The sequence below is a fragment of the Nothoprocta perdicaria genome, unplaced genomic scaffold (genome assembly GCF_003342845.1).
Source record: "Nothoprocta perdicaria isolate Ctin4 unplaced genomic scaffold, notPer1 scaffold_328, whole genome shotgun sequence".
Lineage (NCBI taxonomy): Eukaryota > Metazoa > Chordata > Aves > Tinamiformes > Tinamidae > Nothoprocta > Nothoprocta perdicaria.
Window position 1 is genome coordinate 97,843 of NW_020455564.1, and position 24,344 is coordinate 122,186.

A 24,344-nucleotide genomic window follows, 5' to 3' on the forward strand; every position below is an offset into this window, starting at 1 on the left:
GTAATCAATTGATTTAGGGAGATTTCTAATGCAATGAGAGAAGGTAATGGGTGTCATGCTAGCACGCAGAGCCATAATGGGTTACTGCAGAAGAGCAGCAATGGGTACAGAAGGAAGTATAAGTCAGTWTATATCAAAACAATACATTGCAACTGTTCTTCCACAACCCCTACTGAAGGACATTATGCCAAAACAGGAAAACAAGAACAAAACAAAAACTCCCCCAAATCCCACACAGTCAGCACGCTATCACAGATCATTCAAACAACCTATTAATAATGACAATGAAGACATATGATAATAAATAACATCAAAATCACAATAACTGAAGGTTTTAAGCTGCTAAATGTGTTATTGAGACAAAAGATTCTGAGGCTAAGACTTAGGATATTGTAAGCACTACTTCTCAAAAGCATGTAGGCAGAAATATCAAAAGAGGAGAAATCCTTGATCTACTTCCAAATAGTGTACAAGTCATTCGAAGAGACCATAGTGGTCGTAAATGAAATCTCTACTGGCAAGAGAAAAAGATTTCAAAAAACACCACCACAAAATTTAAACATCAGAAGGAGGAATTACATAAAAATGAGAACCCAGTCAAAAGGATAAAAAGATTGTGGGTGGCAGGGAAGCTTACAGACACTGTATCAGACATTCAGAGGAAAAAAAAAWCAAGAAAGAATATCAAAAGCATATGGTCTTTTCATAATCTTTGCACATACCATATATGTCCCAATATGTATCCAAAMGATGGAAAAAAATCCCCACAACAAACAAAACAGAAAAGAATCGGAAAAACAAACTCTTGTATGTTCATTGTAAAGCCTTTATACRACAAGATGAGTAAGACTAAAAATAAAAACAAAGTGAATAACAAAATCATTTTCAGGCACGTTAGATATAGGAGATCTGAACAGGAAAGAGTTAGCACACAAATAATCTAGGTATAGCTGTAGCACAAAAAGGAAAGACTCAGAAAAAACAAAACTTATTTTCTTTAGGATTCACTACTACAGAAAAAGATCAAAGAGGATCCCATACCAGATCTATACTTTCCAAGTATTGCACTTCAGGCTCTGTCTTGAAATTGAACAAGCTTTAGGACACACAAATGCAACTTTTAAGAGGATTGTAGAGATGAATCCATGCCTGAAAAATTTCAATGTATTGTACAGATGAAAAGCTTTACCAAAAAAAAAAAAAGAAAAAAAAGTGGTGCAATAAAAGAGAGATGGAATATGATTTTGTAGGTGATACTCATGTGCAACAGATTCACTAAAACTCCTCTGAGTCAACAAAATCACAAATAACAGTGATCACAGTGATGTTRGATTTATAAAACGGTCTTACAATGCTTATCTATGATTTAAGAAAGAAAAATTATGGTCTCTTGGAATGAGAGCAAAAGTCTTCCCTGGTTAAAAATAATTGTTTAAAAAAAAAAAAAAAAAAAAGGAAATAACTATAAAGTAAATGGTCAGTTTTCAAAGCAGAGGATGTAGCTATGGAATCTTAATTAGCACTTTGCTGTTTCCTATACTGCTTGATGAATTTATCATTCATAGTGATAATGTTGGCAAATGATAAAAATTGGATAGTTTAAAAGTTGCCTGAAAACATCTGTAAAAAGTTCTCCTAAATATTCGATATCAATACAAGTAAACTAAGCATCCTAGATAAAAATAACCCAACCTATACATACATAGTAATCAATATAAAATGAGCAACTCTGCCAGAAATTACATTTATTCACAGTTCTTTGAAAATATGAACTCAATAATTAGCAGTATTTAAAAAGAAAACAATGTCAGCAATAATAAGGAAAAAAAGAATGAAAACAGATATCATGATAACATAGCATAGGCATATGGTGTACAAAGATCTTGAAAATGCAGCTCCAGTCAYCTCATTTGAAATAAGAAGCAAAACAACTTTGGATGGTAGACTATTGATGAGAATCATCAAAAAAATGGAATCTCTACATGAAAGTCATTCGAAAAAAAAMCTTTGTATTTTGTAAAGACCACTGCTGTAAAAAGATCAAACAGAGATGTACAAAACTACATGGAGTGATCAAGTGACATCCACACAAGAAATCAGGTACTAAGTTAAACGGATCTTCATTTGACCAAGTTCATCATGCACTTTTAATAATATCCTTTAAATAAGAAATGATAAGGGAAAAAAATGATACACTGAACRTGCAAAAACTATGGACTTGTCTTCCTAAATTTCAAGTTTTCGATTTGATTATTTTGGATTTACATTASATTAGCATTGCTATACCTATCTATAGGCTTTTTTTAATATATATATATATATCTTAGAGTGTATGTTAAAGCATTTAAAACTAGCAAATACATGAACAAATCACAAAATGAATTGTTGTGAGCATCTTTTGCTTCAAAATCTTTTAACTTAAGAAAAATTTGCAACTGCARCCATTTGAGTCTTCAGCTAATTAATAAGCTACTCTTAATTTTTGTAATGCTAAAATCTCTACAGTAATTTCAGCAATGATGTTAAGTATGGCCAATGAAACAAATGCCTGCTATGAAAAGAAGACCTGGTGCTCCTAAACATCTCTCCCTCCCAGTTTCTGCATGTTACTAGTGCTTACAGCAAGCTATTTGTTACAGTTTCCGTACTCTAGATTTCCTAAATCATCCATGTTATCGGTAACTGTATAGTACAAAAGAGATAGCAAGAGCAAGATTTATTTTGCAAGAGCAAAACTTTCCTAAAACTTTTCTCTCAATGTTTTAATTAGACTTCCAAGGGGAAAAAAAAAAAAAAAAAAAAGGCTGAAACTGCAGACAATGATGTAACAGCTCTTACATTTCTTACAAAACTTCTCTATTAAATTACATTCATATGTTCTTTACAACAACAAAAATCTTTAATTACCCCAGCTATCCAATGTGGCAACAATTAGTCTCTGCTGATTCAAATATTATGAAAAAAATCAATATAATTTTCCCCATTCAAAAATCCCTAATTTCTTACAAATGTATTTTGCATTATACTAAATCAATATTTGTCGCTATAAAAGTTTTTTTTTAGTTATAAATTTTGAATAAATGTCAAATAAAATGTACAGTTCCCTTTTTGGTGATAGTGGAGAAATACTGACGTTGTGATGTTTCCTATGAAAGCTCAGAAGAAACAGCAACCAGAAGTTATATTTTCCCTCAGCAATTGCTACTGGCCTCCGGTCACTGCAAACTAACATTTAGAAAATGCCCCAGGACAGTAATTTGACTTGAGGTATAAGTGAACTTGATGTATATGTATAKTTGTAGCATTCAGGACTACTTCATCCACAGCTCAGGAGCTTATACTATCTTCACCACCTGCCCCCACTTCATGTCACCAGGGCCTTMGCTCTCCTTCTTCCCTCCCTTCTCCTAATACCAGGGGCTGGAGGAGGCTCTGGAATTGCTTTGCCCACTGGGCAGCACGCAGCAGGGCATGGCCACAGCATGCAGRCAACAGAAATATTATGGCAGCACACACAAACAGTGTCAGCATGYTACCCACCTAGCCCATACTTGTTTTGCAAAGTCATTTTGCATATGCCATTGCTTCTCTTATTGATAATTTAATAATAGGTGCTTGTAAAATAATAATAAGAAAATAAAAGGTGAAATCAGCAAACTAATAATGGCCTAATGTAATAAAGACAGTAGGAGAAAGCTGGACAGAACTAGAGGAGAAGCAGCAAGGGTTATGATATTAATATACAAGTACTTGTGCACAGTATTGGGGAAAATACCAAGCAACAGATCTTTTCTTGGTGGCATCTCAGAAGAATTTAGACATTAGCTGGAAAAGCTGTCAGAGGGGAGACCAAAGCCATAATCTTACATGATTTTAGGTGTTTGCATAGTACACTATTTGATAAAAAAAATCAGATTTAGTGATTAACCGGTAATTATTATAATTATAATAATTTTATGGATCAAAGTTYCACTGAACAGGCAAATAAGGAAATGAAGCAAGTATTTGCTCATGTTTCTCGCTCATTCACATATTAGAGAATAAAGACATTTTTTGCTCGCTAATGATACAAGCATTTTCACTTGGTCTGCCACAAATGGTCACATGGTCTGCCACAAATACAGTTTTCAAACACATAATYTCAAATCCTAATAAAGAAAGTCGGGCTTTATCAGCTGTTAGATGAACCTGCTTGCCTTTCTATAACTASTTTTCCTATTATGTCCTTTGCTATAATATTCTTCCTTAGCATCAAGGAAAAGCATCAASGACAGGCAAGGAAAAACCACCACCAAAAAAACTTCCTCCTGGTTCATGAAGAGGCCTCTCTCTTGCTATGGTTACTGCACCTGTAATATTAACAATAGCTTAAAAACAAAAGGAGGACTTTTATAACATCAGGTGGCACCTTCCATCCATTTAGTAGCTAGAAACTTAAAGGGGGCGCATTTAGAGTAGTAAGAAGGCAGGTTTATTTTTTTATTTCTCTCTTCCTCACTGAGGAAGCAGCTAGCCACTGAAAATTTTATTGAAGTTAATCACTGGAAAATATAATTTAAACAAAAATCATTACTAATGGTAATAACAGAAATCTTGACTTATCTCCATTTTTGACACAAGCTATATCTGTGATGTCTTATAAAATTAATCAAAAAAAGATAAGCTGAAGTTAAAATCAAAGCCTTCTGTCCTGAGAAAAAGAATCTAAGTTGTAACTGGGATAAAAAAATGTGTTTGGTCTTTACCAAGGTTTGGTTGTATCATGCAGACTGTTGCAACTATATTGCCACTAGAAGTGTAATACTGGATAGGATGAATGAGGAATATTAGTGGTAAAGTGAAAATTAAAAAGCATGCAAAAGTTCTGGATAAATCATTTCACAGAGCTCATAGATTTAAGAAGCAGGCACCAGTAAGAGCTTGTGTGAAACCAGAGAAACCCTGAGAAGAGGTCTTATGTTTGTACTGAGGCAACTAATAACAGAATAATTGCACTGGGATTAAAGAGAACATTTCTTATAATTCTAGCCTAGACTGGAAAAAATAGTTGAAAGTCCTGTTAGCAATTAGCATCTATTAAAGCATCCCATTAACAACAAAAAAACAACCTACCCAACTTTAAAGCACTACTAGAAAACCCTTACAGGCTCCGGTAGAAATATGGTCTGCTTACTAAAGCTGCTCCTTCTACCCCGTAAAAAATATTTAAATACTAATTAGGATATAGGGGCTGTCTTACCAAATCCATTCCACAATAAGGAGCAAAAAAACTCCATAGGTCTACCAGAAGCCACTTAACAATGCTATCACCAACAGGAACAAACAACAACAATAATCAATTTATCAAGTATTTGTACATTCTGAAATCTCCACAAAATGTGATCACACATAAGATCATAATCATAAAAGTAGATGACTTAAAGTCAACAAAATATCATAAATGATCCAAATTTTCCAAATGATCCAAACAGCTTTTCGAAGATTATGTTGTAGACAATATTTCAGTGGTTTGTATTTTAAAAGGAAAACAAGACAAACAAAAAAAACCCCAACAATTTAAATACAGCATTTACCCAGGTTTCAAGTTAATCTAAGTACGTCAATTAAATATTGATTAAATCTTGCAATCTTAATTTAAGTGAAAATACCAAAAACATACCCAAAACATACCCAAAACAGTTGTTTTCCCTTCCGTTCCTGTAACATTTTCAAWTTTGTCTAATTCATCAGAAAAATAAAACACAATAGCATGCGAATGAAGAAATGGACCCAATACAGCACTCCATTGAAAGCCTCTCTCTCTGGGTTTTTTCCTAAGGCCAGTCAAAAATTCATTTACAATTCTTCTGCAATTTACATTACCACCACATTCCACAGATATGCCTTTTATGTAATATGAGGAATAGTCACAAGAATGACTATAAAAAAAAGTGCCCTATTACCACAAGTTGGAGCAGAGAAAAAAAGTTGGATTGCCTTTTAAATTCATGAAAAAACATAACTTCTGTTATAAGATGTAAATATACATTTTATTGTATATGAAACAGCAGAAACTCAACAAGCACACTGAGAGAACATTGATCACATCTGTGTGTGTCTCAACTGTTATACCCTCTAAATCTTAACGTAACATAGCAAGCATATTTTGCATATCCAGCCATTTATTTAGGTATCATTTAAATTTTCTGATAGCACTTTCATTAGAAGCAGCAGAAAAAGTAGTAAACTATCAAACTCAACAAAATAGACAAGATGCTTATTTGTTTAAAAAGCATGTAAAAATAGTGCATACATGGAATGTGAAGCTAAATTCTTGGGCTTGCTGTTTTATTGCTTCTTYCGCATGCTCTATGGTCACTCTTGCAGAGTGTCCCGCATCGTGTTATACATGTCAGAAATATTTTTATAAGACCTCAAAATCATGCAAATTTATTTTGCATGACTTATTTGCAATTAAATTTATTTGCAAATTTATTTGCATGCTTCCCGTCCACCATGCAAATTTATTTGCTACTCTGCACCTCTTTTCTTCTATTCCTATTTTACTTTCTAAATAATTGTTAACACTGTGGTCTTTCAACCATTTCCACAAGCTGCTCCATCAGATATAAGCTTTTTTCATGCTCGTTATATGAAGCGRCTTCTAAACTATAYGGAAATATGAACACTAAAAGCTATTAAAGGAATACACRGAATGTGTACATAGCTCTTACACATTATCATGTGTGCTCAATATTGTAACAGGATAAAGGTTAAGCATAATATTGTTTGACCCCTTCAACTACTGACATTCATGCCATGTTATTGTTAGTGTTGCATGTTAAGCAAGCAAATTTTCAATGAACTTGTGTTGGCTTTACCACAGACACAGATGTTAGGCGGACTCCTTTGTTCATACGGTTCTCATTATTAACTGAAACCAAGTTGAATATTTGACTGAAGGAAAGGACCATATCATTGTTTTCAGATTTTGYTCTATGACTTAACTGAACTACATCTGCCAGCTTTGGAAATACCAAGTACTTCTTGGCGCCAGTACTGGCGCCTTGCTCTATGACTACCATCTTAAGCGCTTCAGATTGAGGAAGTCTACTAACCATCAAAACAGTTTAATAAAAAACTTAAAATTATGATTAAGGATTACTCACTAGCTGATATAGTGCACTGAGGATTTTTTTTTAATGAATAATTCCACAGAAATAAGAAAATCATAGTAAACTGAATCCACAGCTGTAAATACGTAGCCTAGAAAGTTCACAAGATGTTTCAGTGATTTATGAAGTCTGTGTTTTACTTAAAACCACATTTATTTAATAGATAGGCTGGCACTTCACAAGATAATTCAATCTGCTTCAAATCTATCCAAATCCTTTGGGAAACATAACGGATGCTCTGAATATAAATGCAGTTCCACTTTTCACCTTTTTGTACTACTGTCTCTTAGCATAAATGTGAAAAGTACTGCATTCCCTCAAAAATAACTCCCCTATGAAAAGCTGCTGAAGACGAAAAAAATACACCATTTGTGCTAAGCCAAATATAGGAACTACTTTACACCGCAAATCAACTAACTGTTACAATTGACACTTTTGGATATCTCCTGGTGATATGTGAATTACAATACACAATGCATCAAAATTTCTTCTTCAGAAAGACCAAAAATCAAGGACTCTAAATTTCATATGATTTATGTCATGCCAAAAACTACAAATGGCAATTCTGCAAATAAAAAGCTAACATTCAACTAATTCATTTTCTATACTCTACAAGGAAATACAATATTACAAAGAGTACGATTAATGTCAGAACAAACTGCTTCCAGAAAAATAAAGCTTAAAAAAGGTCCTCACATTATTCAAATTTCCTTTAAAATCAAATGAAAAGATGGAAATAATTAGCATTTCCAGATTATCAACAACCTGCTCTGAACAAAAATCAACAATATTTACTTCACTTACCATGCTGAATGTCCTTCATGTCTAGATGAAGGCTAGACATGAGTATTCCAACAGCTTGAGATCTTTTGTTACTTAACAACTTGACAACCTGCCGAAAGAAACCCACCCATTAGTATTCACCTGCATGAAAATGTTACACGATATTTTGCGTTATTAGTAACAAATTCAAGAAACAGTAACTTGTAGTTTATATCTATGCTTCAAGATGTTTGATTTTATTATTTTCAAAGGGTGCTTTACTGCATGAATCCATTATAAGTGTAGATAACCACGTCATCAAGCTGAATCTTAATCCTCACAGAATCACTACAAAACTCCCCCAAGACTTCATCCTTCATTAGGATGTACACTTTCAACTTCACACTGATGCTATCAAGTGTATGAAACAGACTGTCATAAAAAAAAAATCCAACTGCGTCTATCTTGGAGTTGCTTTAGTTTACAGAAACCACACAATAATTTCCATCTTTGATGTAAGCTAAAAATGTGAGAAGTTGTATTTTATTAAATGCTTGAAGTACTAGGCGCCAATATGATTTTTATTTAAAAAGCAAAATAACCATGTACATATAGGCATTTTCTTTGATCATTTTTAGGCAATACAAAAGTACTCAGAGCTTTTTTTATTTTAAAATGAGAAAAAAATGCTCTCAAAGCATTTTGATCTAGTGGGTTAAAATTAGCCATTAAAGCATAATTTTTTGTACATGTTTATTTTGCAAGCACAAAAGCAACAAGTAATTAATAGACTATATTCCATGCATTTCAAAACTATTTAAATCCAGCTTACTGTACATATTATACCACTGCAATGAGAAACAAATAGTGACAGCAAATGATCTTTATGTGGAAAACTGTAGTAAGTTTGCTGTGTAGGGCTACAGCCATCATGTGGATAAGAGGCTATATTCAACCTACTCACGTTGCTGTGTTTTACCTTGTACTGCACTGAAGAAAACATTTGTTATTTGTTAGCATTTGGAGAAAACAACTCGGTCAGAATAACAAGTTACAATTCTTTTTAAGTTTCAGTCAGGTAGTGTGCCCTCTTTTTCCGGTCACATAGCTTATATCTTATCATCAAGATGCTCTATCATCTACCCACTGGAAAATATAGTTTCAGAAATTGTTAGAAAATGTAGAATAAATTTAGCRGGAATAAATAACCTGATCATCTAATTCACATCTTAATGTAACAGAACTACCCACAAGACATTTTCCTTGTGGTATCACCACTTTTGATTCATTAAGTCTCCACATAAGCCTATACCTGTTGGTAGGCTGAAGTCTGAGCAGTAGCTGAAAAGAAGTGAAAGCTTGGCCCAGTACTCTTCCACTAGGACTGCTCAGTAGCAGAAACATGAGAAATTCTAGATGCTTACAGCATAGGTTTTGTGAGGTTGTGGTTAGTTGGACACTCAGTCACTTCATTTATTAAACTTTAAACTATTTTTTTCCTTAAGCCATCATAAATATTAGTGTGTCAGGTAATTCATCGTGCTTTTCTCTTAGTACAGCATTCTGCTCAACTATTGAACAAGTTGGAATTCAGAAACAAAAATAGGCCATACCTTTYCACAAGGGTAAAGACTTAAATTCAAGCTACAGCTACTGATGCAATCTTTCACAAATGAGCAAGAAATTCCTAAGCAGCAGTCTAATCCATATAATACACTGTTAGAAATTTAAAAATTGAAGTCAAATCAACTGAAAACAAAAACGATTTACAGACCAAGAATATAATAGTCAGACTTTTTAAGTTCAAAAGAAAAAAAATCTTAATTAAGAAAAATGGAGTGAGGATATCCCATACTTTCCTTCTGATATGCTATCACTCCACATGATTTTTAAATGGAACATCTAAATCTCATGTAAGCCTAAACTCTGAGATGACACTGTTGTGGAAAATGTTGATGCCAACCCYCACCATTAATATTTTTGCTCATGTCCAAAACATCTCAGAAACAATAATAAAACAACTTAAGTTTGCTGTCATCTAGACAGTCCTTTGTAGCATTCATTTTGAAACAGAAAAATATTCCAAAGTAAAAAAAAAAAAAAAAAAGAAAGAAAAAAAAAGGTAAAAGGAATTCAGAAATATTCCAAAAGGCACATAAGAAAATAGCAGTCTGTACAAAGTACTGGCAAGAACTCCTCTGGAATTAGTGCGTACCATTCTTGTCATTCATATTCAAAAGGAATGAATTAAAACTGGATTTTTTTTTTTTCCCCTGACTATTTCTTCGGTCAGGAGAAAATAAAAATAATAATAATAAAAAACCTCCTAGAGAGTAAAACTGGCCTTTTGCAAAAGAATATTGCACATGTACTCAGATGTGAATGTGATTGAGACCAAGTGACAGACCACAGTCTTGATCTTTCTTGACATTTCCAAATGAGGCAGAACTATATTGCTTTTCTTGGACATCCAGAGAGCAAGGGTCAGCTAGAACCTATCCTGAATCTACCTGGGACTGCATTGAATCTGAATTYAGAGGAATCTAATTCAGAGGAACCTATGGAATCTTAATTTCTCCTACCTTTACCAATCTCAGTACCTATAGACCAGTACCTTAGCTACAAAGTTGTGAAACAACTTTATGTTAAATCACTGTTTCTTTCACCCATCACCAGCATACTCAAATCTATAGCTCAAAGAGCTAACTGAGATCATGTCAGCAGATACGGTGACCAACAGAGACAAAAAGATTCAGTGGCTTATTAAATCCCTTTGAATCCTACATTCCAAGGACTATAGCCTAAAAGTTAAAAGGAAAAAAAAAGAAGTTGCCTTCCCCCCCTCCCCCACCCCTTTCTGGAAGTGAATTGAAGGAGAATAATTATTTACTGAGAGTCATATCTTGCATGGTAATCTGGGAATACAAGCATTATCCCTGACAAGGATAGATCGCCTTTGCTGCTACAATTATAAAGTACAGACATTGTAAAAAGGAAGACTGTCAGGTGAATGGGCTGCAGAACAGCAGGAAAGTGTTTTTATATAGCAAATATCATTTTTTTTTTTCTGGCAGTATTTAAAAAGTAGATTTTATATTAGCTTTTTACCCTCATTTTTATGCATTCATTCTCATTTCAGAAAATTGCATGAATAATATAGTTTCCTCCAATAGAATGGTCGTAACAATACAGTACTAATTCAGAAAATATGAATATTACCATAAACGCCTACAGCAATTCCCACATTTAAAAATAAAGCAATAAAATAAATCAGCTGCATAGTCTAGGCCTACAGGCTACAGACTAGTGACGCCATTTAAAGGCGGAACAACAAAAAGTTGATAAATTCAATCTCTACAAGATCTAAGTCTCAGACACAATACAGCTCCTTTTTACTTTGGATTCTGGAACTCTGTTTGAAACAAATTTGGAAAAATAAATAAAAAGGAAGCTAGAGATATAATCTGCAGCCTAAAGTCTAGGACAAACTTTCTAATTGTTSAGTGGTCCTCATTCTTAAGCAGTAAACAAACTACATGCCAAATTTGTTCCCGATTGTTTAACACAAGCAAAACAGTCAAAAAGATATTTAGCAAAAGGTAATGCAAGACACATGTTTGATGAGAACCCTGAAGCAAAAATACAAAGATTCTCTTTCCCCAGAATAATATTTAGTTAATGCATGGAATTTTGCAGTGATGCTTTCTTTCTGGTTCTGATTTTCACTACTAGCATTAAGCAAAATTATCCCATGGTTCTAACTGGTTAGGAAAACTACTGTACATTATAAAAAAGTAATAGCTGGAAACTCCACTGTAAAAATATAACTTTTGCAGAGAGGATGTAGAACTCCCAAACTTCCCAGCACAATCTTAAAGAGCCCAGATCAAGGCAATAATGAAGTAATCTCTTGGCTAGGCCTTGTAACAACAGTTCTTCCCTAGTGAATGTGAAAAATGCAAACAAAGAAAAGGACCCAGCAAATCATTTACATGTAAATATGTCCATCTCTACAGATGCAACATAAAATACTGTGCTCTCATAAAGTTATTTTTAGGCATATGCAGACATAACTTTTGGATGATAATGGCAACTGTGATACGAAAAACAGGGTCTATTTCAAGTAGAAAGGTACAAGAGGAGATTAAATATCTATAATTAACTCTTCAAAAGGAAAAATGGGTGATAGGTATGACACCCACTTATCAGCACACCCCTGTCAATTTTACACACCAATTTAACCGAAYTGAACTTTTACCACAGAACATTGGTTACATTGGTTATTGGTTASACTGGTTATTATTGGTAACTTTGAGCACCACCTCACCTCCTTCCTCAAACCTAAATGCAACTTGATGTCATGCGATGCAATTAGTAAAGCCACAGACACATCTGCCAGTTTATGGATGCTACAACTTCATGCTTATGTAAGATTAAACTTCTCATTTATCCTTCATTCTTTCCATCTATCCCCCTACACTAGTCTCAAAAAGAATGCTTTCAACCCTGTGGATAATAAATAGTTCATGTCCTTTTATGTTGTGTTATCACTAAAATACCATAAAACTGTTACCATAGAAGGAATCCTTTACTACTAGATTGTTGCCTCAGTTAATATTTCTGTTATGACATTAGTTGAAAAATTATTCAGATTGCTTAGATTCAGATATACAGCAATAAGTAAAATAAGCATTGTGTTCCTCAGCAGGAGACTGATCAACAGAGTAGAATGATCCTCTCTTTAAAAATAATCAGTCTTTTAATATTAACKACTTGAGTGGGGAAGTTTTTTCCCTAAACTGGGACCAGGCTACCTTCAGGTTAGTTTCTATATTTAAAGCCCTTATGGAGATAATTGGCAGAAAGTGTCTGATTTAGTTATGCAAATATRGGTTAAAATACTTCTATTCTTCAAAAAACAAAACCCAAACAAGCTAAAATTTCCATTAAAAAATGGACATGAGTCACAATTTTCATGCAGAGCATGCAATGCACTCAGCAGTTAATTTTTACAGGTGGTCAGCCAAACAGATTTCAACAATCTTATCACTGTGAACTCAAATTAGATATGCAATTACACACAAATTTGCAAACCCTTGCCAAATATAGTGCATGCTCAAATATATTCAAAATTAATATTCTTAAATTGTCATATAAAAGTTACTACATCAAGATGAGAGTGGTAAGATGGGAGATGAAATGGAAGAATGGGAGGGAGGAAACAAAAACCAAAAGGAACAAAACAATAACAACAAAAAAAGTTGTTATCTAGCAGGAAACATGCTACGTTCTTGAAAACGAACCAAAAAAAAAAAAAAAAAAACAAAACAATAACAACAAAAAAAGTTGTTATCTAGCAGGAAACATGCTACGTTCTTGAAAACGAACCAAAAAAAAAAAAAAAGTCAAAAAGACTAATACTAACAAAGAGCAAAAACTTTAGTGTCCTTACTTCTAAAGGAAGACATACAGTTACAGTCAGAAGTACATCATTCACTGTATATACTCCTAAATGAATCCTTTCTGTTGCAGCTTTTTCTTCCTCACCCTATCCCACTTTTTTTTTTTTTTCTTTTTTCTTATAATAACCTTTTTGTTGTTGCTGTTTGTGCTGAAGTCAGCACTAAAAGCCCAAATATGGCCATCAGGAAAAGTCTGTATTAGCAAGAATGAAACTTTCTCTCATTTAAAAGATCTGTATGTCTCACTACAAATAAAATAACTTGAGTAACTTGATTTGCACACTCATGCYAAAAATCTATTTTGCTCATAGATCAGAATATGATAAAAATACAATTCCTTTTTTTTTTTTTTTTTAAACTACATTGTGTATTTACTAATCCATCATGATCACTGCATTAAATTCTAATTTTAACTGATATCCATTGTACTATACTATTTGTCAGGTGAAAACCATTCTTCCTATTGGCCTGTTTAAAAAATGAAATTTGAGTTTGCTTAATCAAAATCTAAAGCTCAAGGTTATTTTAAGGATTTACTTCTTAGTAGAATCAGGGCAGAGAAACTGCAGAAGACATATATATGGCTAGCTCTATATTTTCTACCTTTCTTCTTCCCTTGATGGCATCTGTACTGAGCCACTGCAGTGAGAAAGAGGATTAGAGAATTAGCACAGTTCTCTCAGTTACCCAGGGGAAGAAGGATGGGGAAAAAGAAGAAAGTATTTGAAAGATGTAGAACTACATCCTATGGAAATGTGAGGCTGTGGCCAGAATGGCTCAGCTGGAGCGTTTCAGATACAATTAGAAATTCTTAATGCGCACAGCTCAAGGTGGCAGCTATCTTTCTGATGCAATTCAAGATTTGGCTTATGCTTTTTAGATAAGCAGTTTTCAAGCTCACAAAACATCTGCAGTGCACTCCCTTTAATCCAAAATCCATTTCCTCTTTGTTTGAGGAGAYTTTCAGTAAAACTGAAGAAAGACCAAAACCAAAGTTTTTTTCACTGCTTACGCAAACATAATGAAGCCATTATCAGACACTCTACATGGCCCCTGTGTTAAGCAAAGGGCATAATCTTTCCTGTCGATGCAGTATCTGTTAGYTTTTAAGTTGCAGCAGCTGAAACAGGCCACAAGAGTATGGTTAGCAGAGTCTTTCAGTATTAGTAAAGATACATATAAAATCGAGAAACTCAAACAGCTTCTTAGAGCACAAGATGAATTTGCAAGATTGCATGATGCCAAGCACATACTTATGCATTTCAACTTACAAATATATGATCCAAAGAAAAGAGAGCAGWAAGAAAACAAGAACGAGAAAGGCATGTGGTTAATCGAAGACATCAACCTTGGAAGCTTGACCACATCAAGATATTCAGTACATAGATGCAGTCAGGTAAAAGTGTGTTTGTAACAAAGAGAACTTTATAGATAATACAAAAAAATGCAATAATTCATGTAAAGAAGAGAATGAGAGAGATTGCATGCATACTGCATCTCATAAAAACAATTATCCTTACAAACTAAGAGCTATTATTTAATTTTATAAGTTAACTTTGTTAATTGCTTGCTGGTATAAAAAATAATACATCACACAAGTCTTTCCATGACTCCTGTATTTGGYGTCAGCACAACTCCAGAGGTATCTCTGGAAAGGGCATAAAATCCTCACAAATAGTGGTGCCATTGACACAGTTATTAAATCAATAAATGGAGAAACCAATAGCTCCTTAAGACACTACCTCAACTATTTGCAGAGGCAACTAATGCTCCTTTTCTGAAAATCGCTTTTCTCTTGATGATTTTTCCTTCTTAATGAATAAATATGACTAATCTTTTATCTGCTAACTCAATATGGCATTTACCTTTTTTATCGAATTATGTTTTTTTATGTGGCATTTTATTTCTAGGAGTATTCTATTACAATGGCTTCTTCATGTTCAACTTAAAAATTCAGAAATGCTGAAGTCATTAACTAAATACTCTTATTGATACATCTTGTTTGCATCTAAAGCTTTTGAAATAGAGTGAAACTTAAGTAACTTATTATTTATTTTCTGGGTGGAGGGGAAGATTAAAATCTTAATGTCAATAGATTAATAGTGGACTTTCCATATGAGAATATCTGTAACATTTTCCTTGCATTTACAGGATAGATTATAAACACATGCTCTACTCTGGAAAAGTACATTGCAGTTGTATCTATATTCTTTTCCAAAAATAGAAGCCATACTGATGATCACCTGAATCTAAAACGACTATTCAGAAGTTAAGAAATCAATCCATGTAACTCATTTCAGTCCCTTCTATGTATCTAGTAGGCTGATGGCGACATCAACATTTCCGATTACATACCACTGAACACATTCACTGCACACTGGTTAATAATCCCTACGTTAACAAAATATTGTATTTACCATTATTTAGCACGTGGCCTTAATTATCTATCATTTTTCTTCCTGCTTCACTATATATGCTTTTAACAGCAAACAAAAAAAAACTTAACTCACATTAACAGCTTAATTTAAGTAACCAAAGTTCATCATTTTCAACTCATTTGTGCTCATTTCACACAGTCCATGATGGATATGAAAACGACCCTATTCAAAATACTAGCCAGCTATGTAAATAAAAATCAATATTGTAAGTGTATGGCATAGTTGAATTAGATGCTCCAAATCAAGGTGTCATCCTTGCTCAGATCAAACACCGGAGGTGTGGCAAAATATGCTATATGCTCAYAAATCTCCAATTTAAAAGTTCCCCCAGGTTACAACCAGGACCTGACAGGAATTGCTTCAGATGCAATGAGAGGTAAAAAGGAATCAGATCTATTATGTTCTATGTTCCCATTTCTCAGATCTCCTCAGTTCTTCACTCCCTCCTCAGTTAGTCATCTTATTATTCCTTTACCTCTCTCCTCTTGGACTTTATTTCCAACCTGCCAGTACAAGGTTAGGAAAAATCTTCAGAATTATACTCAAAGGTCCTCCTGTACAACATGAACTAAATTTTAAAACAGACTGGCCAGATTTAAGGAATTATTTTTACAACTAATAAAAGACATATCTGATATATTTTTCCTTATTTCAAATATCTGCAAATATGTGTACACAAACAGAAACAGACTTTTACCTTCTTAACATTAGCAAAATGAGGGAGACACCCACTGTGGGGAAATTAAAAAAGGCAGCCTAGAGGACCAACCTTTGGCAAAATTACTGGAACAGCGACTTATAATAAAATTTTATAGGTAGCAATATCTATTCCACCTATAATATAGCCTGTAAAGGTCTTTGAAGATCAAGCGAGCCTGCACACATTTACAACAGCTGAGACAWATATTTGACATATATGTATTATCAGAGTAAAATAAATCACAGTTTTTTGTTATAGTACCTAATGTGAGAAAATATATTTTAAAAAATGTCACTTACAAATAGTTTTCCTTTTCCTTTAAAATTCTGTAATGGACTGTAATGTGGCCTTCATTCAGTACTAGGTATTAACTTTCACCTTTTTTGGAAAAATTACGTATTTAATATTGTCATCTCTGAATTTATAGATACACATTCTTAAGTTATTTGCAGATGACCATATCAAGAAAAAAAAAGAAAACTAAGAAGCAACATGTGTATAGAGTAAAATTAACATATTAAAGCAACTCTACAGATAATATTATGGCTTGAAGAGGGCTACCACTTACAAAAAATGTCATAAACACACATTTATACACACACACAATTATACACACACACAAAAGAAAACATATGGCATATAGCATAATGCGATGTGTGCAGAACGGCAGTTTAGTTAAAAATAATCTTTCACCAACGACAAGATCCCCAAGATTATTGAATCTTTGTACAGATTAGCATGAGTGTTTTTCTCCTGATGCGGCCTCCTTTGGAAATACATTTTTTATTTTGGCTTACAACAAAAACATTGTTTTATTAAAGCCAGATGTCCACCATAGCACATCAAATATTTTATACATTTCAAAGTTATCTGGGCAATTTTTCTACACAACTATTTCCAGTTTAGCTAGTATATTGTATCCAACACTTTATCAAAAGATTYGCTTAAAATACACACACCCCAAAGTTAAGATGAAAAACCAAGCTAGGACTTTTCTAGAAGGAAGTCCAGTAAGCTTTGCATATCCTTATTTTTCTCTCTATAATGCTTTTCTGTAGCTCAACAGGTGACAGCACATCTGCTTTGCATAACATAACCTCATAAAAATCACAACAGAAACAGCATTTGTAAGATCTTTACAACACCCGTAACTATCATAGAATCCACGTAAGTCAGTAACCACTTAAACAGCACTTGGTGCTTCCTATAAAAACATACTTGTGGAATTACAGCCATACTTTCTCAAAATAACTGTTTTTTCTTCTAAACATGGATGGACTTCATTAGCAAGTGTTTACCACAGTATATAAATGAAGAGAATTACAGAAATGAGGGCCTGCATTCCAATGTTGCTGAAAAGGTATACGTAGAATGTATTTTTGTAGCTCTTCTGCATCAATTTTCTCACGCAGACGCTATGAAGAGCCCAAACTGTACTCACACATATGAGCATTTACTTTGACGTCTGCAAAAAAACCAACTAGCTCAAACTCCACTTCCAATGCAAGCCTGTGTTGCCTCTCTGTACTATAAACACCACATTTGGTTATCTGTTTGGCTGGTCTTTTTCCTTCCACATACTAACAAATTGGACTTCTCCGCTAGCAATTGCTCTCTCTTTTGCAGCAGTACACTTACTCGATAAACAGAACACTCTTATGTCAATTTAGGTGGCCCACAGGAATGTTTGTTCTAAATTATGGCACCTACTTAGACTGCTTTAAACCTCTGTGTGGAAATTTCTGTGACAAACAACTTGTCCTTTTCAAAAAAAGTTAGAAACAGTGATTTTCATTTATTTTTATCTAGTTTTATTTGTTGACAATAGACCATCTTTTGTCATTAAAAACAAAACAAAAAACATAAAACACTGTTAATATTAAAATACGCCCCTAATATTTATTCAGAATTGCTATCTGTTTTTAGTTAGCCACTATTTATGCCACAAAATTAAACAATCATAATTTCTATCATGTCTGGAGATTTTTATCAACAAACCTCACAAATTGCAAATGGACTGGCAGTTCACAAGCAAAGGTATACTTGTCCTCTCTTTTGTTTATTTAAAGAGTTATCATATTATTAAATCTTTTTTTTCTTTTTCTTTTTTTTTTTTTTTTGTAGAAGGAAGGAAGAGAAGCAATATCTTATATTTTACAGATCTAGCAGTACACTGCTGCCTCTCCTCACATCCCTGTTAGTGCAGCTTAGTGCAGCATACAGGAATCCAGCACACTTCTGTAAGTGCAGCAGCCTCATACTTCTCACCCATCCAGATGAAGGTTATCCAGCACCCCAGGAAAATGAGCCCAACTTTACCACCAGCCCTGCTGCCTGTACATGGCTGCTGACACAGCCAATCAAAAGAGAAGTCAAATGGGAAAATATATTTCTCCCCAATGACCGGCTGAAAGCTCATCTCAAACATCAGATCTACYGTGTGGAGATCCTGAAGTGTCTCACGATATTTCTGATTCAGGAATAAATTTGTATTGAATTATTCTGTACATTATAAAATGATGGGAAGAAAACTCTGATCTTGAGTGCAAGAAAATAAAGATTAGACAAAAGTAAGAATTTTTACTACTGGTTAGGATTCTACATATAAACATTCTCCTGTTAGAATGGAAGTTAAATTATGACGACTCTACCATTTATCATAGTACCACAGTTATAATTTGGTTTTCACATGTATACCAAGAATGAGATTTCTCTCTCTAGTCATATTAATATTCAGATTCATTTGTTTTCCACCAAGAGTTTACATTCAACATCAAAAATATGCTTCCTATTTTTATTTTTTCATTATACAGCCTCCCATTTCAAGACACTTGATTGTTTAATCTAAAATTTTCCCAACAATACTTTTTTTTTATACATAAACTTTAAATTCGCTATATATAAACACAAAATAAACACAAAACTGTTATGAGCGACATAACATTAGAAGATAGATTCTTTACACTTTCCCCCCTCTCCCCCATTCTTCTGGGAAATCATGGTAATTTATGCTCATCTCTTCACTCTTTACTTTACAAGATTCCCCACAATAATTTCTATGCTGCTTATTGCACACCTGCAGTCTGTATCAAAAGCCATCATACTGGTATCCAATAATTTAGTTTTTCTTCTAGAAAAATTTAAAGTGGGCAAAGCAAAAATATCAGAAGAATTAGTACGCAACTTGAAAAACAATTAATAGTAAGTTGAAAAACAATAATAATAATAAAAATCTTCAACACGTCTGTCTTTGAAATCCATACTACATTGACTCTTTCTTGTAGTTCTATATTGTGTACATATATATGGTAACAATTTCACACCAGACAAAATTCATCTCAGCTGCATGCAAAAAAAAATCTGTCTTTATGTAAATAACAGCCTATAAAAGATCTGAAAGTAAATGAGTACTCACTTGTTTAGTCTTTGTTTTTGTAATGGTGTCCGAAATGGGTTTCTTCCTCTCTTTAACAGCTGTTTTAGAAAACAGTTCTTCAAACTCATGAAAATCTATGGAAGGTTCTTCAATTTTTTCCCACACAAGTGAAGCACTAGAATCTCTAAAGTTAAGCAAAAGACCTATGTAGGGCAACGTCAAACTAAATAGTCAAACGGTGGAAAAAAAAGAATATAAAACATAATATACAGAATATACAAGTGATTGCCTAACCTCTACTAGCGGCATTCTGATAAAACTGTTCATTTTCTTCCATGCTTTCTTGTGTGCTTGTTTACATACACTAACGATCAGAATCACTTATAGTAACCCCCTCTACATACAGAGGAATRTAAATAGGCTCTATGTAGTCTACAAAACATATAGCATGCACACAAAGAGGTGTAGAAATGGGACAGCTGTCTGCAGAACACTCGTGACAGTGGTAAAAGAACTTGAAAGAAATAATCCATCAGTAAATAACAAGGATTGGACAACTCAGACATGAGCATACAGAAACATCTTCTAGKAGCTACAGTGATACTTTACAAACAAAAAAATCAGTATCAACAATCAAACGCAAGTTATTTCAGAAACATATCATCCAGTAAGTGCCAAAGGRCCAGCCTGATGCTATCATGCAGATAAATTCCAGTTTCAAGCTAACTGCTGAAGTACAGAGAAAGAAAACATAAAATAAATAAATAAATAAGATTTTTAGTTCACTGGACAAAGGAAGAAGGCAAGTAAGTGCTCAGCATACTTCCATTTAAAGAGAAAAGTAGCAAAACTTGCAAGCTACTCCAGAGAGAGAGAGACCCAACCTACCTCCAAAGTGAAGGTGGCAGTATAAGCAGCACATTAAATACAATCACAAAGTTCTTTGTGGCATAAAATCACACTAGATTTGTGATTAACACATGAAATGTAGCCCTTAAGGGCAGTTGCAAACATATCTCCAAAGAGCTTTCATAACTAAAGTTACTCAGTTTCTGTGTTGTAAATATAGCAGACACCGTGTTTAAATAGGCAACTATAAATAAAATTCTGTGCACGCTTAGTTTCAGAGGCCTCKGCAATAGGAGATAAGTCTTTTTCTAGCAACATACCACACTATCAAGACAGTCACAAAGTGAAAGCAACACTGACTCTGCAATTATATAGTTTACCTTTTACTGTGCAGCTGAATTCTTGTCCAATAAAGAGGCTTCATTGGTCGAGAAGGCTCTATCACTTGTTTCCTGCTCCCCTTCTCCTGATTCACACCCATCCCAAATAAACCAGATGGTAAGGGAGGAGGAAGAAACCCAGAGACTTGCGGAACTGCTGGGTAGGCGCTGCTCTGAGCTGGTGGTGGAGGAGGTGGCACAACTCCAGGAAAAGGTGGTGGGGCCAGAGGTGGCATTCCCAGGCCTGGCAGAGGAGGTGGCGGTGGAGGAGGAGGAGGGACACCTGCACCAGGCAGAGGGGGTGGTGGTGGTGGAGGAGGAGGAGGGACACCTGCACCAGGCAGAGGGGGTGGTGGTGGTGGAGGAGGAGGAGGGACACCTGCACCAGGCAGAGGTAGAGCTGGTGGGACACCTGCACTAGGCAGAGGTGGAGCTAGAGGAATAAGGACAGTTGCACCAGGCAGAGGTAGAGGAGGAGGTGGTGGTGGAGGAGGGAAACCTGCACCAGGCAGAGGAGGAGGTGGTGGTGGTGGTGGAGGGAACCCTGCACCAGGTAGAGGAGGAGGAGGTGGTGGTGGTGGAGGGAAGCTTGCACCAGGCAGAGGAGGAGGAGGTGGTGGTGGAGGGAAGCTTGCACCAGGCAGAGGAGGAGGAGGTGGTGGTGGAGGGAAGCTTGCACCAGGCAGAGGAGGAGGAGGTGGAGGAGGAGGAGGAGGAGGGGGGAAACCTCCTCCGGGTAGAGGTGGGGGAGGTGGTGGCACTCCTGCCCCAGGCAGAGGTGGTGCTGTGGGTGGGGGTGGCACTCCCAGGCCTGGCAGAGGAGGGGCTGGGGGAGGGACACTGGTGCCAGGTAAAGGTGGTGGTATGGGAGGAGTGGGGAGAACTCCACTGGGCAGAGGTGGTGGTGGAGGTGGCAGTGGGACAMCAGCATCTGGAAGAGGAGGGGCTGGAGGCGGCATCGGTATGTCTCCACTTGGCAAAGGTGGAGGAGGAGGAGGTGGAGGTGGCATCACAGTGCCTGGCAAAGAATGTTCCAGGCGTGGCATTGCTGGGCCAACGAGAGGCAGAGGGAATCCTGCATCAGGCAGGAATGGTGAGGGTGATCCTCCTGCCAGAGGTGCAGATGCTGCCAGGGTAGATGCTGGCAGTGATGGGAGAGTGCTACAAGAGGGCTCTGGTGGCACAGAGGGGGGATGTTCACTACACGTCTCATTTCCAGTACTTAGAGGTTGATGGGGAGCTGGCAATCCAGGCTCTCCTTCAAATGCAAGGGACAAATTAACTTTGGGYTCTGGAAGAGGTGACTGTGGTGTACTTTGTACTGATAGGCTTGTATCCAGTGGCACCGAGATTAGTTTCGGTGACAGAATTAAGGAGATTTCAGAACAAAATGTGGGCTGTAGTTCCAGAGTTGGCAATTGCTCAGTTGGCCCTTCACTTTTGCCCCCTTTCAAGTGCGGTGGTGAGGGTGGCTGTGGCAGTGCATTGGCTGAAGGCATTTTGTGTGTTAGATAATCTTCCGTTGGTGATGTCTGTACAGATCTTGCTTGTGACACAGTTCTGAATACAACCTCCTCTCCATTTGTTTGAAGAGTTAAACTACTGAGTTCCCTRCAGACGGAGCGTCTGTGCTCACTTTCCTGCTCCCTTATAGCAGTCTCTACTTCTCTGGCAGGATATTGTTTCTCTAGTTCTGCAATTTTGGTCCTCAAATCCTCAATAGTTTGCTCAAGTTGTTGGATGACACTGGCACGCTCTTCGGATTTCGCTTCAAAATCATCCTTAAAATAATAATAATAAAAATATAATAAGCACAAGAACAGATAACATTTGTCACTAAACTAAAAAAAGAAACAAAAGAATATTAGTATTCCATAGGTTCAGAAAGAAGACAGTTACGATAAGCATTTGAAAACAGGAATATCATTTTGCCTAGGTGTATCTTACAGTAGAAGAAGAGAGTTTAGAAAARTGAACCTCTTTTGCCAGTGCTAGCACTCTGTGGATTATGATACATTTTTTCTCAAAACTAAAAATTATCAACAATTCCTCTCTCCCTCCAAACGCATTGATCAAGAAAACAATCGACCATTGAATAAAAGTACCACAGAAGTGTGTGTGCGCACACATGGACATGCTGATAGAGAGGCAAGAAGGGCACTTCAGTTTTGTTAACTGAAGATGTCTCCACCCACACAGCTCTGAGAACAATAYATTATGCATGACAGCTCAGCAAACTTTTGAAAGATAGATTTCAATATATATTTTAAGAATATATTACAAATTTAAAAGGCAGGGTACTATGAGCGTTCACTCTTTAAAAASAGCTAGCCTCAGAACAGAGTAAAGCATGCTTTTCTCCATGCTGCACACTTGGGAAGGAAAGAAAGCCAATGCTAAGAGAACTTTCCTCCCCCCTAAGATCTGAAACTTCTTGTCTAGTGACGCAATGTTGGCGAGTGAGTAATGTTAGAAAAGCTTCCTTTGTGGGATGGTTATTCTGTATAATAGATAATTTTCATATTGTTTTATATCTTTTTCTTAAGCATTTGATCCTGTCTGATGTAGAATGAATAAAGAAACTATTAGGCTTAGCACAGAAATTCCTACATTCTTAAATAAACATTAGTACCAAAGTATAGTCAATGTAATGGCTATGTGGTTTATCAGAAAGTACCATGGGAAACCCTTTAGTCCAAAAAGAACCATTTAAACTTACTCAGGGAGCACAGATAAGGAGGCAGAGGAGACATGACCTTATAACACAAAGACTTTCAATAAAAAACTTGCTAACATGGAACTTTTTTTCTTGTTCTTTTAAGTGATTTTTTTTTTTTTTGATGTAGAATTTTGGTCACCAATATCATCACTTCAAGTCATAAGAATTTTTCATCATGAAACAGGTTTCACAAGGGGTTATGACAAATAAGTGCCCTAACCACTGTGTCTTTTTATCTTTTTTYTTTTTTTAAATAAACTTCATGGATGAGCCTGTAGACTTTTTTCCCATAGGGAATCTCTCAAATATTCAGATTTTACAAACTTTGTAAAGAAGCCTCCTAAGAAATATACAATACTAGACTAATACTAATTGCTTTGTTTTTTTTTTTCATGAATATATTTCCCTTGACACACGAAACACCTACAAGTCATTTTTTTTTTTCCTGGAAAAATGGACTTGTAACTTCCAGCTGGGGGCTATTAATAGATTATATCTTCATTC

General features: G+C 35.4%; 1 protein-coding gene across 1 annotated transcript in view; it reads right to left on the reverse strand.

Annotated features, from left to right (window-relative positions):
• The window catches only part of FMN2 (formin 2), a 156,865-nt gene that overhangs the window by 79,107 nt on the left and 53,414 nt on the right, over positions 1–24,344 (reverse strand). Inside the window, exons 6-8 of the mRNA XM_026043284.1 lie at positions 21,122–22,902; positions 19,932–20,076; positions 7,959–8,046 (exon numbers count right to left, since the gene is read on the reverse strand). Coding sequence (XP_025899069.1) covers positions 7,959–8,046; positions 19,932–20,076; positions 21,122–22,902 — 2,014 coding nt within the window. The remainder of the gene's footprint in view (positions 1–7,958; positions 8,047–19,931; positions 20,077–21,121; positions 22,903–24,344) is intronic.